General features: G+C 40.0%; 1 protein-coding gene across 1 annotated transcript in view; it reads left to right on the forward strand.

Moving 5' to 3' along the window:
• The first annotated feature begins 237 nt into the window (after nt 1–237).
• Nucleotides 238–18,005, forward strand: part of LOC100484782 (ribonuclease inhibitor) — a 44,125-nt gene continuing 26,357 nt past the window's right edge. Inside the window, exons 1-4 of the mRNA XM_034649849.1 lie at nt 238–834; nt 15,448–15,518; nt 15,848–16,093; nt 16,863–16,907. Of these exons, the coding sequence (XP_034505740.1) occupies nt 16,891–16,907 (17 nt within the window). The 5' untranslated portion in view covers nt 238–834; nt 15,448–15,518; nt 15,848–16,093; nt 16,863–16,890. The remainder of the gene's footprint in view (nt 835–15,447; nt 15,519–15,847; nt 16,094–16,862; nt 16,908–18,005) is intronic.

Here is an 18,005-nt window from a genome sequence, read left to right on the forward strand (position 1 = left end):
AAGGATGTCCAGGACTGTGCCAGACACCCTCAAAACCGCCCCCGCCGCGGCTTTCCCATTCTCTTTTTTCCTCCCCCCCCATACCCCCCTTTTCCAGGCAGGCCCCTCCCTCTGAGCCGCCTCTTCTCTGAGTCATTTCCCCTTCCCCGCCCCAAAGACCTTGGCTCTCTCTCCGTAGCCCCTCCCTCTGGCAGGAAATTGAGGCTGGGCCAACTAGCTTTGAGAACCAGGTGAGCGCTTTTCCCAGCGGATGAGAAACGCCCCCTCCACCCCCACCCCGTTCGGAGGGACAGGAAATTGAGGGAATTCCCGCAGCCCCAGCGGCTGGCTCCCCTGTCGTCTGAAGGCCCTGGTGGCCGAGCGTGGGAGGTGCCACACCCCGCCCGCTGTCTCCTGGGATGTGACGAGGGAAGTGGTGGCCCCGTCGAGACGGGCCGGCGGGGCTGCCGCGGGCTCAGGCGGGGGGAGCCGAGCGCGCTGGGGCGGGAACTCGCTGCGGGAGAAGCTGGGCAGCAGGGGAGGGCGGGCCCCGCCAGCCCCTCAGGAGCGCCAGCTGGAAGAGGGAGACGCGCGTGTGTGGAGGGGTATGCAGAGGTGCCTATGCAGGGAGGCGCCTCTGTGCGGGGAATGAGTGGGCGTGGAGGGCCGTGGGGGTCACGCGCGCATGCGGCTACTTACAGGGGTGTGTGTGGAGGCGTGCGTGGAGAATGGCAGCGCGTGCGTGGGGCGCGTGCCTGTGCGGGTACGTGCGTGTAGGCGTGCGTCAGGGGGAGGGGAGAACGTAAGGACCGCTGACGACGGGGGTGGCGCTGACACTGCGTGCGTGCGGGACAGGTAAAAATGCCCGAGCCGCTCGGGCTGCCAGAGCCTAAAGTCAGGACTCTTCACTTGTATTTTCTGAGGTGGGGAGGGAGGGAAGACATGACCCCTTTGAAAATCCGGGAAAACTGTTGACGTCTCCTGAAAAAACCAAAACCAAAACAAAAACAAAAGCACACGATTTGCATGCAAGCAGAGAGGGCTCCTGGCCATCCGTGGCCCCCAGATCATGGCTTCAAGCGGGAAGAAACCCCAAATAGGTCACTTTAGGGTCTACCATCGTGTCTTTGGATTGTGTGAGAGGAGAAACGGAACAGGTGACCGAGCCATTGCTTGCTCTTTCTGCGGGCCCACCTCGGGCTCGGTGTGGCTTCCAGGCTTGGTTTGCTGTGCCCCTGGTTCCTGGTGCCGTCGGAGAGGGGTGACAAGGCGGGATCACACGCCCTCCCGCCCCATGAACAACTGCAGGAGGGGATCTCGTGGCCATCCCCTAAAGCCGGGGCGCTGGGGGGCGATCTCATTAGCTTCAGACCTGCGGGCCAGCGCCTTGCTGAGGTTGCAGGGCAGGGACTGGGAGAGCGCCTTGTCTGAGTCCCACCCCAGGCTCTCCACAGCCTGTGTGCAGTGTTCTCAAGTTGGCGCTTTAGGGGAAAGAGACTAGAAGGAGACCGGCGGGCTTGGGTTCTGATCCCATCTTTGCCATTAACTAACCGTGGGACCCGAAGCAATTGTCCTCATCTTCCTGGCTGTCAGTTTCCGCATTTATAAAACGGGGTAGTAGCGCACAGGGTTGTTGGAAGTGTGACCAAGACTGCAGCACATTCCCAGCACATGGAAGCATTTAATAAATGGCAGCAAAAGTAGAACTGTATAGATTTCCAGAGAAGTTAAAGTAAACATTTTATTCTGGAAGAGTGTTTTAAACTGCTGGTTTCTTTATGGTCTCTTCTAGGCACACTTAGTTGTGCCATCTTCATACAAAGCCCACCAAGCCCATTCCGTAAAGTCACACGCCTGAAGTAAGTGGGACTTTAATTTGAATTCTTTGCAACGTTCAGGTAAATAATGATTAGCCCACCATCAGCTCTCACCTGGATGGCTGCATTGGTGTTCAAGCCTTCACACGTGCCCTTTTCCCTCTCATGGTTCCTTCTCCCTGTTGCAGTCAGAATTACATTTCCCTCTGAGTGACAAAATAGCCTACTGGTTCAGAGCACTCACCTTGATGTCTGATAGATCTTGTTCAGATCCCAGCTCCACCCTGCTCCACAACCTTCTGGTTCTGTGATCTTGGACAAATCACTTCACCTCTTTAAGAATCCATTCCCTTAAAAAACAAAACAAAACAAAACAAAACCCTTTCCCTTATCTGTAAAGGGGACAGTGGTGGTCTCTACCTCATTTAAGGGTTGTGAGAAGTTACGAGAGATAATGCATGCAGAGTGGCCCATAGTAACTGCTCAGTAAAATGGTAGATTAAAAATGGTAAGAGCAGTGAGGCTGCTAATGAGAGAGTGGTTGCAGTGGTGTACCATGGAGTTCTAGACTACCTACGGAATAAAGGGAATGAGCTGGAGAATGGGAGAAGTCAAGGATGGAAGATCTTGATGAAAATGAGGAGTGGGTATTCTGAGCACTCACAAGTAATAAGGGTGGGAGCTTGTAGCCAGAGATTGAGAAAGTGGAGTTCAGGAATTCTGAAGAGGAACTGTCCCATGGTTAGCAGGTGGCCTGGAACACTAATGACTAGAAATGGCATGAGAAGTGACATGTGATCAGGGATTGTAGAAGTAGAGATCAAGGGACAGTGAGGCTGGAGTGTTGGGTGAGTCATCCATAGTCATTGAGGTTGCTTATATGTTGGCAGGGGTTGGTATGGAGAGGAAAATGGAGCTAGTGCCAAATCCAAGGTCCACCCTGATAAGCGGGGAGCAGGCATTTATTTCTCAAATATTTACTGAGCTCTTGCTAGATGTCAGGATATAACAAGACAGACAAAAGTCCTGTTCTCATGGAGCTTCCAGTCTAGGGGGAGGGATAATTGGCATTAATAATCCCACCCTATAAATAGAAGACTGCAAACTATGAGAAGAGTTATGAAGGGGGGGAAAAAGGGTTCTATAATGGCTTATAGCAGGAGGACCTGACCCTGTCTGAAATGTCAGGGAAGGTTTCTCTGAGGAAGTGATGAGAACTGAAGGATCAATTAGGGTAAATAGAGGCGGATGAGGAGTGCGTGGAGGAAGTGTCCCAAGTAGAGGAAATAAGTATCATGTGCAGAGACCTGGAGGTAGAACATATATAAGGGACTTGAAGAAATGACAGGCATGTCCTATGACTAGGACATATGAAGCAAAGGGGAGAGCTGAGGCTGAAGGGCAGGCCTCCTTAATTATTTTAGGTTTTATTCTAGGAACAATGGGAATACTCCTATTAGAGGGTTTTGATTAGGTGAATGACATAATCAGACTTCTCTGTATTTGTATGTTAATTCTTTCCCCCCAGTTTTATTGAGATATGATTGAGTTACAACACTGTTCAAGGTGTAGAACATAATAATTTGATACTTGTATATATTGGAAAATTATTACAATATTTCTTAAGTAATGCATAACTATATGCTCATTATAAAAAATAATTAAACAGAAGTATGTAAATTGTGAAAGTCTAGTTTTTACTTTTGTGTGTGTATATTAGAATATATATGTGTATATATACACATATAATACATGTATACATTGTTGTATTTGTATACAATATATTATATATGTTATGTATATATATAATATATTTTATATATTTTAGCCTTTAGGAATTTAAGAAAGGACACAGAAGAACATATGGGAAGGGGAAAATTAAAAAAGGAGAGAGGGAAACAAGCCATAAGTGACTTTTAATGACAGAGAACAAAATAGGGTTGATGGAGGGAGGTGGAGGGGGATGGGCCAGATGGGTGATGGGTATTAAAGAGGGCACTTGTGATGAGCACTTTGTAAGTGACGAATCACTGAATTCTACTCCAGAAACCAATATTACACTATATGTTAACTAACAAAATTTAAATTAAAAAATAGGAATGCTTCTAAAATTTCATCAAGTATGATGCTTATGGTGGGGTTCTGGCAGTTGCTCTTTATTAAATAAGTTTTCTTTAATGCTTAACTTTTTTGGGGCTTACTTTTTAAAAGCAAGAATAGGTATGAAATTTTGTCATTTGCTTTTTTACCTGTAAGTTGGACATAAAGGTTTTTCTCCTTAAAATTGTTAGTGCATTGAATTGCATTGATAGTGTTTTAAAAACTTCCAGTTATGAAAATTTCCAAACATAAATAACAGCAGAGAGTAAGATAAACCCCACATACACATAATTCAACTTCAATAGCCATCAATATTTGCCGTACTTGGTTCAGCTATCCCCCTCCCCTCTTTTCTGCTGGGATGTTTTAGGCTAATCATGAATGTCATCTGACTTCACTCCTAAATATTTCAGTATGCATCACAAAAATTATAGCACAAAGGACATCTTCTCATATAATCATAATGCCATTATCACTCTAATACCCAGCACATATACAGATTATTCTGTTTGCCTAAAATATGTTTTTACCATTGGGGTTTGTTCCAGTCAGGATCCAGTGAAGGTTAACTTGTTGTATTAGGTTATATCTCTTAAGTTCCTTTCAAGTTTTAGAAAAGCTAAGACAGAGCAATACCGCCTCTTTTTTATTTTCATGCTATTGGTTTGTTGAAGACACTTCCATTTGTCCTGTAGACTTTCCCACAATATAGATTTGGCCGATTACTTCTTTGAGGTGCTGTTTTACTTATTTTTCTATTGCCTATATTTCCTGTTTACTGGAAGTTAGAGCTAAACACTTGATTATATTCAGGTTCTTTATTATTATTTGGTGAGACTATCTCATGGTTGATACTATGTACTTCCTTTTACATAGTTTGATCGTCTTTTAGTGATACTGAAAGAGAATTGAAATGGTGATAGTCTTACCCCTTCAGTGTAATGTTCTCCATCATCTTTTCCCCTAATGGCTGTACCGTCCATTTGATAACTATTATCTGAATCAATTATTTTATTAAGGGTTTCAAAGTAACGATTCTATCATTTTTCAGCATTTATTTTTATTTTTTATTTTTTTAAAATTTTTTTATTATGTTAGTCACCATACAGTACATACTTAGTTTTTGATGTAGTGTTCCATGATTCATTGTTTGCATATAACACCCAGTGCTCCATGCAATATGTGCCCTCCTTAATACCCATGACCAGCCTATCCCAATCCCCCACCCCTCTCCCCTCTGAAGCCCTCAGTTTGTTTCCCAGAGTCCATAGTCTCTCGTGGTTCATTCCCCCTTCTCTTTACCCCTCCCTTCATTCTTCCCTTCCTTCTCCTACTGATCTCCCTGCTATTTCTTATGTTCCATAAATGAGTGAAACCATATGATAATTGTCTTTCTCTGCTTGACTTATTTCACTTAGCATAATCTCCTCCAGTCCCGTCCATGTTGATGCAAATGTTCGGTAATCGTTCTTTCTGATGGCTGAGTAATATTCCATTGTATATATGGACCACATCTTCTTTATCCATTCGTCTGTTGAAGGGCATCTCGGCTCCTTCCACAATTTAGCTATTGTGGACAATGCTGCTATGAACATTGGGGTGCATATGGCCCTTCTCTTCACTACGTCTGTATCTTCGGGGTAAATACCCAGTAGTGCAATTGCTGGGTCATAGGGTAGCTCTATTTTTAACTTTTTGAGGGACCTCCACACTGTTTTCCAAAGTAGCTGTACCAACTTGCATTCCCACCAACAGTGTAAGAGGGATCCCCTTTCTCCACATCCTCTCCAACATTTGTTGTCTTTTGCCTTGTCAATTTTTGCTATTCTAACTGGCGTAAGGTGGTATCTGTGTGGTTTTGATTAGAATTTCCCTGATGGCTAATGGTTTTGAACATTTTTTCATGTGTCTGTTAGCCATTTCTTTCAGCATTTATTAGCTAGCATACCACTCTTTAAGAACTATCCCTCATCTACTATGACTATTTGATAAGCCTAAAATACAGTTCCTATAGGAAAGACAGAATAAATGCTTAACTCTTTCCCTGTAATTGCCAATTTTCCAAGTAAGGAGTTGGTGCCTTTCTCCCCTTTGACAGATCTGTAAATGTTAAAGCTTCCCTGTGTTTCTAGGATTAATCTATGGTTAATGATGTATCTTTTAAAATGTACCATGGAATTTGAGGGACTAGTATTTTATTTAGCAGTTTGGTATCTGTGTTCACAAGTGAGATTGCCTGTAGCATTGATCCTCAATCTGGGGCTGATCTACCCCTCTATGGGGCATTTGGAAATATCTGGAAGTGCTTTAGTTGTCAGTTTCTTGGGTGTGTGTGTGGGGAGTCCTACTGGTATTTAGTAGATGAGGACCAGGGATGCTAAAGGAAGAATTGTTTTACCAAAATGCCATTAGCACACCTGTAAAAAATGATGGCCTATAGTTTTCTCATGCTTACTTGATTTTGATATTAAGGTTATGCATTTTTATGTCTAAGTTCATAAGAGATGGGTCTATAACTTCTTTCCTTTTACTTGTCAGTTTTGATATCAAGATGATATACTAGCCTTATAACTGTGTGGTGTCATTTCCCTTCTTTTACTTTGCTATGGAAAATTTTATATAAAGTTTGATTAATCTGTTCCTAGACAGTTGGTCAAACTCTCCCACAAAGCTTTTTGGGTGGTGACTTTTGAAGTAGATTATTATCATTTCATATTCTTCTATGATTAATTGGCTTATTTAAATTTCTTATTTCTTAGGCCAACTTTAATTATTTATTTTCTTGGGAATTATCCTTTTCACCTAGATTTTTTTAAGTTGTTGGTATAAAAGTTATACATAGTACTTTTTTGATAATTTTTTAATCTGTTTTTGTAGTTTGGCTCCCTTTTATTTTTATGTTAATTTGTGCCTTCTTTTTGAAATCATACTTTCTCAAAATTTGTCCATTTTATTAGTTTTATTTATTATTATTTTTAATTTTAATTTTTTAAAATATTTTTATTTATTTATTTGAGAGGGAGAGCATGAGCAGGGATAGGGGGCTGGGGAGGGGGAAGAGCAGAGGAAGAGGGAGAAGCCGACTCCCTGCTGACCAGGGAGGCAGATGTGGGCCTTGATCCCAGGACCCTGGGGTCATGACCTGAGCAGAAGGCAGACGCTTAACTGAATGAGCCACCCAGGCACCCCATAGTCTTTTTTTTTTTTTAAGATTTTATTTATTTATTTGAGAGACAGAGAGAGATAGAGCACAAGCAGGGGGAGAGGGAGAGGGACAGGCAGACTCACTGCTGAGCTCAGAGCCAGACACAGGGCTCCATCCTAGAACCCTGGGATCATGACCTGAGTCGAAGTCAGGACTTAACCAACTGAGCCACCCAGATACCCCTTTATTAGTCTTTTCAAAGAACTAGCATTTCCTTTTATTGATCTACTCTATTGTTTTCTTATTGTTTGCTTTCTATTTTAGTAATTATTGATTTTTTATTGAGGTGTAATTAACAAACATTATATTAGTTTCAGGTGTACAACATAATGATTCGATATTTGTATATATTATGAAATGATTGCCACAATAAGTCTAGTTAATATCTATCACCATACAGAATTTTTTTTCTTATGATGAGAGCTTTTTTTTTTGCAGTTAAAATATGTGAAGATGTTTAATTAAATTTATAAGTGGGATCAGGCATTCCTCAAAGACAATAAAATGACTGCTAATACAAAATGTATAAACAAAACAATAAAATCTGTATGCTAAACATAAAGGCTTAAAATACTTTTTTTTGAGCTTAGAAGTTTATTCTTTCTTAATGATACTATTTCCTATTGCTGCTGTCACAAATTTCCACAAACTTTTTGGCTTAAAAACACACAAATTTATTATCTCATAATTTTGAAGATCAGAAGTCCTAAATGAATCTTATGGAACTAAAGATCAAGGTGGCAGCAGGGCTGTATTCCTTCTGGAGGTTGTGGGGAAGAATCCATTCCTTGCCTTTTTCAGCTTCTAGAGGCCACCTGTATTCTCTGACTTGTGGCCCCTTCCTCTGTCTTCCAAGCCAGCAATGGCAGGTTAAATTTTGTCACATCATATCACCTTGACTTCTTCCATTGTCACATTTCCTTCTCTGACTTGTCTGCCTGCCTCTTTCTCTTATAAGGACTCTTTTTTTTAATAATAATTTTTTATTATGTTATGTCAGTCACCATACAGTACATCCCAAGTTTTTGATGTAAAGTTCCATGATTCATTATTTGTGTATAACACCCAGTGCACCATGCAATACGTGCCCTCCTTAATACCCATCACTGGCCTATCCCGATCCCCCACCCCCTTCCCCTCTAAAGCCCTCAGTATGATGAGAACTTTTATTTCATTTTTTAAAAAGATTTTATTTATTTGGGAGACACAGAGATAGTGAGAGAGAACACGATCAGGGAGGAGAGGGAGAAGCAGGCTCCCTGCTGAGCAGGGAGCCCAATGTGGGGCTTGAACCCAAGACTCTGGGATCATGACCTGAGCTGGAGGAAGACGCTTAACCGCCTGTGCCACCCAGGTGCCCGATAATGAGAACTTTTAAGATCTACACTCTTAGCAGCTTTCAAATATGCAATTCAGTATTATTAACTATAGTCACCATGTTGTGCATTACATCCCCATGACTTATTTATTTTATAACTGGAAGATTGTATCTTTTGACTCCCTTCACCTATTTCACCTACCCCTTACCCACTGCCTCTAGCCAATCTCTCTATCTCTGGGCTAGTTTTTTTTTTTTTTTAAGATTCCACATATAAGTGAGATCATATAGTTTTTGTCTTTCTTTGTTTGACTTATTTCACTTAGCATAATGCTCTCAAGGTCCATCCATGTTGCTGAAAATGGCAGGTGTTTGTTTGCAACCTTGGGAACTTTCCTGATTGTAATATGAAACTGGCCCCATACATGGAGGGCAGGGAGAGACAGAAGGAAGAGGCAGACTACTTCAGATTCCTGGGTGGCAGGTTTAATAAGCAATGGAACTTACTATGAGGCTTGTCTTGTTGGGGAGCTGCAAGAGGAGTAGATCTTCACACCTGCCCACCAGAATCTTAAGTTTATATAGAGGCATCAAGGGGTTTCGTCATGTATACCATCCAGATGGTCTCAACAACACCTTAATCCCTCAAGTCTGTGTCCATCCCTTCTGGGTGTGGGGAATGCAAGTGGACTGCACATTCTAAGGATGGGGGAGGGAGTGAGGAGCCTCCAATTGCTGGGTCCAGCTCATGGGTCAGCTGGCGGTCACATCCTCTTGACAACTTCCTCCAACACCAAGATTTCATTCTTTTTTATGGCTGAATTATATTCCATTATCTATTTATCTATCTCATATTTTCCTATCCATTCATTCATTAGTGGGCACTTAGGTTGTTCCCTTATCTTGGCTATGGCAAATAATGCTGCAGTGAACATTGGAGTGCATATATCTTTTCAAGCTAGTGTTTCTGTTTACTTTAGATGAATACATAGAAGTGGAATTGCTGGATCATATGGTAGTTCTATTTTTAATTTTTTAAGGAGCCTCAGTACTGTTCTTCATAGTAGCTGCACCAATTTCCATTCCCACAAATTGTGCAAATTGTTCCCTTTTCTCCACATTTTTACCAACACTTGTTATTTCTTGTTTTTGTGATAACAGCCATTCTAAGAGGTGTGAGGTGACATTTCCTTGTGGAATAATGATTGATTTTATCTTAATTATTTTTATTTCCTTTTGATCTTTCTTTTTAAATTGAGAACTCTTTTACTTTCCATTTTCATAATTTCTAATAAATGCAGTTAAGGCTATAAACTTCTCTGTTAGCATATCCCACAAATTTAGAATTTCCCCTCAAATTTTATTATGATACTTTTCAAACATACAGAAATATTCAGTGAATATCCATATACCTAACACTTAGGTTCTAACATTTTTAACATTTTGCTATGTTTCCTTTATTACCTAACTGTCCACTTGTCAATCCATTTTATTTTTTGATGCATTCGGAATAAGTTGTACTTCAGTTTACCCCTGTGCTCTTTAGCATCCATTTCATGAATCAGTTCAATATTTCTTTATGATTTTTAAAGATAAAATTTACTTACAGCGAAATATAAGAATCACGTGTTCCATTGGGTGAGTTCGCGAACTGACAGAACCCAAACCTCTATCAACAGAACATTTCTATCATATCAGAGAATTCCCCTTTTGCAGTTAATCCCCATCAGAAGTTGTCACTGTTCTGATTTATTGTGATAGATTAGTTTTGCACATTTTAGTAATTCATATAAATGGGATCGCACAATACCTACTCTTTAGTGTAAAGCTCTCTCTGGATGGTTCATCCATACTGTTGCTTGTATCAGTACTTCATTCCTTTTTGTTGCTGAGTAACACTCTATTGTATGGATAGATAACAGTTTGCTTATACATTCTTATGTTGATGGATACCTGAGCTGTTTCTAGTTTAGGTTATTGTGAATAAAACTGCTATAGACATTCTTGTATAATTATTTTGTGGATATATATATATATGTGTATATGAATGTGAATATATATTGCAGCGGGGAGTGCTAAATATCTAGGAATGGAATTTCTGGTTCATAGGATAGTTGTATGTTTTGTTTTATGTGAAACTGCCATATCTGTGTACCATTTTCCTCTCCCACCAACATCCTTACGAACATTTGGCAGTGTCTATCTTATTAATATTAACTGTTCTTGTGGGTGTGAAGTGGTACCTCACTGTAGTTTTTATTTGCATTTCCTTAATGACTAGTGATGTTGAGCATCTTTTCATGTGCTGTTGGCCATTTGTATATCTTCCTTTGTGAAAGGTCTATTCAAATATTTTGCCCATTTTCTTTTTTTATTGTGGTAAAATATACATAACATAAAATGTATCACTTTAGTGATTTTTAAGTGTACAGTTCAAATGTACAGCATTAAGTACGTTAACATTGTTCTGCAGTGATCATCACTATCCAGCTCCACAACTTTTTCATCTTCTCAAACTGAAGCTCGTATTATACTCATTAAACAATTCCCCATTGCTCTCTCCCCCCAGCCCCTGGTAACCACCATTCTACTTTTCGACTCTATAAATTTGACTATTCTACATTCCTCATGTAAGTGCAGTCATAGAATATTTGTTCTTTTGTGTCAGACTTATTTCAGTTAGCATTGTGTCTTCAAGGTTCATCCATGTAGCATGTTTCAGAATTTTCTTCCTTTTAAAGGCTGAATAATATTTCATTGTATGTATATACCACATTTTGTTTATCCATTTATCCTTTGTTGGGTATTTAGGCTGTTTCCACATTCCCATTTTCTTTTTGTAATTGCATTTTTTTTCTGTTCTTTTTTTTTAATGTTTTTTATTATATTATGTTAGTCACCATATAGTACATCCCTGGTTTCTGATGTAAAGTTCGATGATTCATTAGTCATATAACACCCAGGGCACCATGCAATACGTGCCCTCCTTACTACCCATCACCGGCCTATCCCATTCCCCCACCCCCTCCCCTCTGAAGCCCTCAGTTTGTTTCTCAGAGTCCATAGTCTCTCATGCTTCATTCCCCCTTCTGATTACCCCCCTTTTCTTTATCCCTTTCTTCCCCTACCGATCTTCCTAGTTCTTATGTTCCACTGATGAGAGAAATCATATGATAATTGTCTTTCTCTGCTTGACTTATTTCACTTAGCATTATCTCCTCCAGTGCCGTCCATGTTGCAGCAAATGTGTTTTCAATTCTTTTGGATATATACCTGGGAGTGGAATTGCCAGATCATATGGTAATTGTATGTTTAACTTACTGAGGTCCTGCCAAACTTTTCCACAGTGGCTGCACCATTTTATATTCCTGTGAGCAATATATGAGGGTTCAAGTTTCTCCACATCCTTTCTATTTTCCATTTTTAAAGTTATAGCCATACTAGTGAATGTGAAATAGATTATTATTCAGTTATAAATAGAAGTGAAGTACTGATACATGCTATAACATAGATTAACCTTGAAAACATTATGCTAAGTGAAAGAAGCCAGGCACAGGAGACCATTTTTGTATTATTCTGTTTATATGAAATGTCCAGAATAGGCACATCCTTAGAGACAGAAAGTAGAGTTGTGGTTGCTAGGGAATGTGGGGTGGGGAGAATGGGGAATGTTTGCTTAATGGGCACAGTGTCTTTTTGGGGTGATGAAAATGTTCTGGGATTAGATAGTGATGGCTGCAAAACTTTGTGATGATACTAGAAATCATTGAATTGTGTACATAAAAAGGGTGAATTTTATGATGTGTGAATTAAATATCAATTTTAAAAAAGCACAGAATCTCATTTTAGGCCTGGAGGTGAGATTTACTGTTTAAATTTGTAGCATTTCTCTCCTATTTTTGGCAGCATGCATACCATGTAAAATCACCATGAAAAGTTGTGTAGCTTGTTGGCTGAAAGGTACACAAGCCAAGTGTGTGAATGGGGACTCAAATTAGCCCATATCCTGCTAACTTGTGTTCCCTAGTGTGGAGCCATCCTAGCCCAGAGAAAGAAGCACCATTTTACCCTTTTGTAATTCAGCCGTCCAGAGGAGATATCTTACTTTGATTTGTCTTCTTGGAGAGGGCATCTTATACTACTTTGGATTAAAGATGTGATATGTTCTAATGGAGATCCTAGTATGATGGATACTGCTTTCCAATCCTGGACCCTCACAGCCTTTTACTCAGTCTAATAACCAGTTATAAAATACTCCCACAATTCCCCCCAAAACCTGTTGACTATAACTCACTCTCTGGTATAATTCCTGTGTCAGGGTTTTTTAGCTGCAGGCAATAAAACTTGGTTCTGAATAACTTAGGCAAAAATAGGGATTTTTGGAAGACTACTGTAGTTAATCAAAACCAAAGGAAATGCTGAAAAATAAGGCCTCAAGGAGGTCCAGAGCTAAGGAGGCTTGGAGTATTTGGGTAGCAGAAATTCAGTCTTTATAAGTTTCCACCCAGGCTTTTAAATTCAGGCACAGAGAATCTGATTATTCCACTAAGAGGGATAGGGTTTCTTATCAGAACACAGATCAGTGAAAGAATGCTGGACAAACGAAATAAAAGCTACCAAAGGAGGTAAGAAAAAGATGGAGGTCAATATCCAAGTGGAGATGTTGAATAAGCCTTCAGATGTATAAATGTAGATTGCAGAGTAGAGGGCTAGACTGGGATAATTAGAGGTTTTAAGGATGATTGAAATAATGCGCATGGTTGAAATTTCCCAGGAAGAGAGTAAGTGGCTATGCCATCCCTCCAGCATCATTACCTGAGGGCCAGGACACTTACTGGAGCAATTTGTAACTGGAAGATTGTTTCTTTGTTTTGGAGGGTGTGATGTTGCTAGTAATTGGGAAAAGAGCCCAGGGCATGGGACTATAACACTGTGCTGGGAACATTCCATCTCCTAAGAATGAAGTTGTTATGTGGAGATTTTAATGGAATGTAACTTCTTTCTGTCAGTTATAATAAATGTCAGCTTATTTTCCCTCTCATATTTATTTATATTGCATTTGGTCCTGTGCTAAATGTTTTATGTATGTCGTCTTATTTAATCCTCACAACACATTAATGAAGTTGTTATTATCACCATATTTTACAGATGGGCTACTGTAGTCTCAGAGTTTAAGCAATTTACTCAACATATTGCTAGAAAGCAGTGGAAATGGAATTTAAGTAAGGTCTACGCGAGTTCAAAGACATTCCTACTCCATATCAATGGTATAGCAATGCCAATATTAGCTATGGTTTAGGATCATTTGAACCTCTGCTCTGTACCACATAGTGTATTGAAGACTTTATATGCATTATCTCATTTAATGTTCATAATAACCTCATAAGGAAAGTACTGTTGTTACTCCTATTTAACAGTTGAGGAGTCTGAGATTTAGAGAGGTTAATTTAATGGTTTTCTCATAGTAAGTGGTATAGTCAGGGCTTGAACACTTCTGTTTGATTCCAAAGCCAGTGTGCCTCACCAATACACTCTCCTCTATCAAAAATAACTGAATCTTAGAACAGTAGCTCTCTTCCCTGGCTGAGTATTAGAATCACTTGGGGAGCTTAAAAAAATTGATGGCAAACTTCATCATCAAAGATTCTGATTTAATTTATCAGGAATGCAGACTAGGCCTTGGATTTTTTTTAAAAAAGCTTTTATTCATTCATCCAGGTTAAACAGTAAACATTTAATGTCTTCTGTATACCATACACTTTCTAGGCATTTACTTTCTAGCAAGATCTATCAGTTAGCTATTGTCACAATGATATGTAGCAACAATTATAAAATCTTAGTGGCATGAAAAACTAAGAATTTATTAAGCACTTATTCTCACATTTCTGGAGCCCAGCCAGGATTCAGCTGATTAAGCAGGACTTTGTCGAGCAACCAATTTAGGTTGGAGTGACTACTTTAATTGCTTCAGGACAGTGAGTATACTGGTGTGGCCTGCTTCATGCATTTCTCCTCAGACCACTGGACTAGCTGGCACTTGTGTCTTTCATGGCTCATCTCATGCCAGTGGTAGAATCACAAGAGGGAACATGTCCAACTGTGCAAGCGTATTTCAAGCCCCTGCTTGGGTCACGTCTGTGTATATTTCATTAGCCAAAGCAAGTCTCAAGGCTGAGCTCAAGGACAAGAGGTGGGGGGAAAAAAAGCCTCACTTCTGTTGTGTGGACTTGCAAAGTTCATGGCAAAGGCTGAGAATTGGGGCCAATAATTCAATTTAGGTGGGAAAGAATAAAAATGAACAATATGCGTTTATAGATAAGAAAATTACCAAGTGTGTTAGAAAGTGATAAGTAATAGTGCAAAAAAAATTCTGGAGGGTGGTATGAAGGTGATTTTAATGTGCAGTTGAGACTGAGAACCACTGATCTTACAGTGTTCAACCTGGAAAGAAACCTGGGCTAACATCCCCTCAGTCATTATAAAAATAATAAAACAAACCCAGAAAGTAGAAGAATCTTACTCAAGGTCCATAGGTCCATAGCTATAGAAATGGAAATAGGGCCTATGTCTCCTAACACTGTAGACTGTTTCTCTTATACCACAGTATTCTAATCTATGGTCTTAGAATTCTTTATTAATGGCACTGAAAATATGTTGTGGAAAGACATAGTCATTCTTTTTTATCTTGACCCTAGACATTAGAGGTGTACTGTCTAAATCCTGTGCTTCCTTTAGTAACCCAATTCAGAGCCCAATTTCACATTTCCCATATTTGTACCGTTCAAAAGTTTACAGACATTCTACCCTCTTTTGGTTTTTCTCTTTAAGTTAAAGACTGTTGGTTTTGATCTATCTTCATGTGATCCCATAGTCTCACCCTAGCAATCTACTTGATTATTGGGCCTTCTTTCTTCCCCATCTCTGTAATGCCTTGAGTAGTCTTTCTTGAGTTCCTTTTTACTTTGAGCTTCCACTAGGCCTTTTAGTCATCATTTCTGTTTTGGATTACAGTCTTCTTGATTTGCCAGGATGAACAGTCAAAAGAAAAGAAAAGATATGGAACCTGCTTGTACTTGGAGTTTATTGTCTGAACCGAAAGGTAAGTAACTGAATGAGGTAAGAGAGGGCATAATCTAGATAATCCTGTGCATTCTTTTTCTCCTACTTCTCCTCATGGACTTTGGGAATTTTTTTTGAATCTTTAACATGGTATTGCATGTGTATAGGTGTGTATATATTGAGATATTACATGGATACAGTATTTACCCATTAATAATCTCTTGAAAATGTCTCCACAATTTTTGTGTTTTCCGAAGTGAGGAAAAAGAAAAGGGAAGAAGCAACTGTGGTTTCTACTGTTTTTCATGATCCCCAAAGCATTTCTAATCCTAAAAGACTCTCAAGTCTCTCCCTCTACTGTAACCACAGATTTTCACAGGAGACAGCACAAAAGAGCAAAGAGTGAAGATTGCTGGAGTCCTTTCCCTTGTGGCTGATTCCTGAGCTCCAAGGAATATTTAGTTATGGGGAATAGAAACCGGTTATCTTCAACAGACTACTCACTTGCCGGCCCATTTCTGTGACATTCTAATATCTGCCTCTCCAGACTCTGCTTCCTCCTACCCACCTAGTCACACCTTCTCCCAAGTATAAGTCTCACTCTTGCTTTTAAAGGTGTGCAAGTACTAAAAACCTATAGAAATATGGAGGCTGCGTGTGTGTGTGCATGCGCGCGTGTGTATGCATGCACGTGTGCCTGCATTTGTGTATTTCTTTTTTTTTAAGATTTTATTTATTTATGTGACAGAGAGACAGCCAGCGAGAGAGGGAACACAGCAGGGGAGTGGGAGAGGAAGAAGCAGGCCCCCAGCGGAGGAGCCCGATGTGGGACTCGATCCTGGAACGCAGGGATCACGCCCTGAGCCGAAAGCAGACGCCCAACCACTGCGCCACCCAGGCGCCCCGCATTTGTGTATTTCTATCTATATACCTATATATGTAACTGTTTGGGTTGAGTGTAAGTGTATATGTATTCAAATTGTAGGTCATAGTATATATCTGTCACACTAACATCAGCAATGCCTTATTTCTCATTAACAAGTTAAGCTCAACAGAAGCTCCAACAGAAGCAATAGGCTAATGCTCAGTGGAAAGCAAAATACCAGCAACAGTCACTTCAAATCGTGTATGCTCCTTCACGTTAATGCCTAAAGTTTTCCTTACAGAGCATAAAATGCAAATGTTTATACCCTAAATCTCACACATTAGTTATAGAATAATTTTGTGGGTGAGTTGGAATAGATGTGAGGTGACTTTCTTCCTTGTATTTCTGTCTGGGGAACAGCATGAATGTCTGTAACAGTGTGGCTAAATTTCTGTATATTTTGTGTTTTGATATGAAGGTATTTGTGTTACTCTGAATCCCAACTCTTTTCTCCCACAGCTGCTTCAAATTCTCAGGCTCCATATTCATGGAAGGAGCTCACAGGTAGATGTTTTCTCTCTTTTACTCTCCTTTAGTTTTGTGAATAGTGCCTCCTATAAACCTGGCTTCTCATCTGCATGCATTCCATTCCCACCTCTTCCCCCATATTCATTGGACAGCAATCATTGATTTCTTTTTTGGTAATATCTATGAAACTCCAAGCTGTCATAACAAATAGGACTTTTATATCATATAGAGTAGGTATTTGAATACTAGCAGGACCACTGCTGGTGGTACAGAACTTTATGACTAGAACAGACCTGTCTGCTTCTAGAGTGATGTAAACTGAGGCCAACAAGTTACAGCTGGTGGGCCAAATCAAGCCAGGGGCCTGTTTTTGTAAATAAAGTTTTACTTGAACCAGCCATGCCCACTCATTTACATATTGTCTATGGCTATCTTCAAGCTAAGATGGCAGAATTGAATAACTGCAACAGAGACCCAAAAGCCTAAACTCTTTACAGAATTTTACAGAGTAAGTTTGCCCACACTTACCTAGATCAGCATTCCCCGAGCAGTTCTACAGAGCACTGTTGTCCAGGAGGTAATAACTTGCTCTTAGGAAAGGGTTCTATAGGCATTTAAGACCAGAAAATGCTGGATTAAACCAAGTTAAACAGCCTTTTTTTTTTCTTTTTTACTGTAGGCCATTTCGGATCCTTTCACATGCTAACATGCATTGAGAAACTCTACAAGGAGACAAAGGGTGCATTCCCCTTAACTTATTTGACCACTGGACATCTTTTCCACAGCTCTCTTATTAATATCTTGCAAAATAGAGTTCCAAGGAACACTTATTTGGGAAATGCTAGCCTAGACATTCACTTAACAGAAGTTTGAACTTGATAACTGACTCCTTGGATTATTTTTTTCTAGTTGCAGAAAGTGAAAAGCTATGTAGTATGGTATTTAAGCATATAGACCATGGCTTTAGACAAACCTTAATCTTAATTCTCTTCCACTTACTAGCTGTTGAACCTTGGACAAGTTATCTAATGCAATAAGCAGGACTGGCTACATAATTGGTGGGCTGTGGTGCAAAATGAAAAGGCAGGACCCCTTATTCAAAAGTATTCAGAATTTCAGGATAGCAACAGCAGA

This window comes from Ailuropoda melanoleuca, chromosome X (assembly GCF_002007445.2).
Source record: "Ailuropoda melanoleuca isolate Jingjing chromosome X, ASM200744v2, whole genome shotgun sequence".
Classification (NCBI taxonomy): domain Eukaryota; kingdom Metazoa; phylum Chordata; class Mammalia; order Carnivora; family Ursidae; genus Ailuropoda; species Ailuropoda melanoleuca.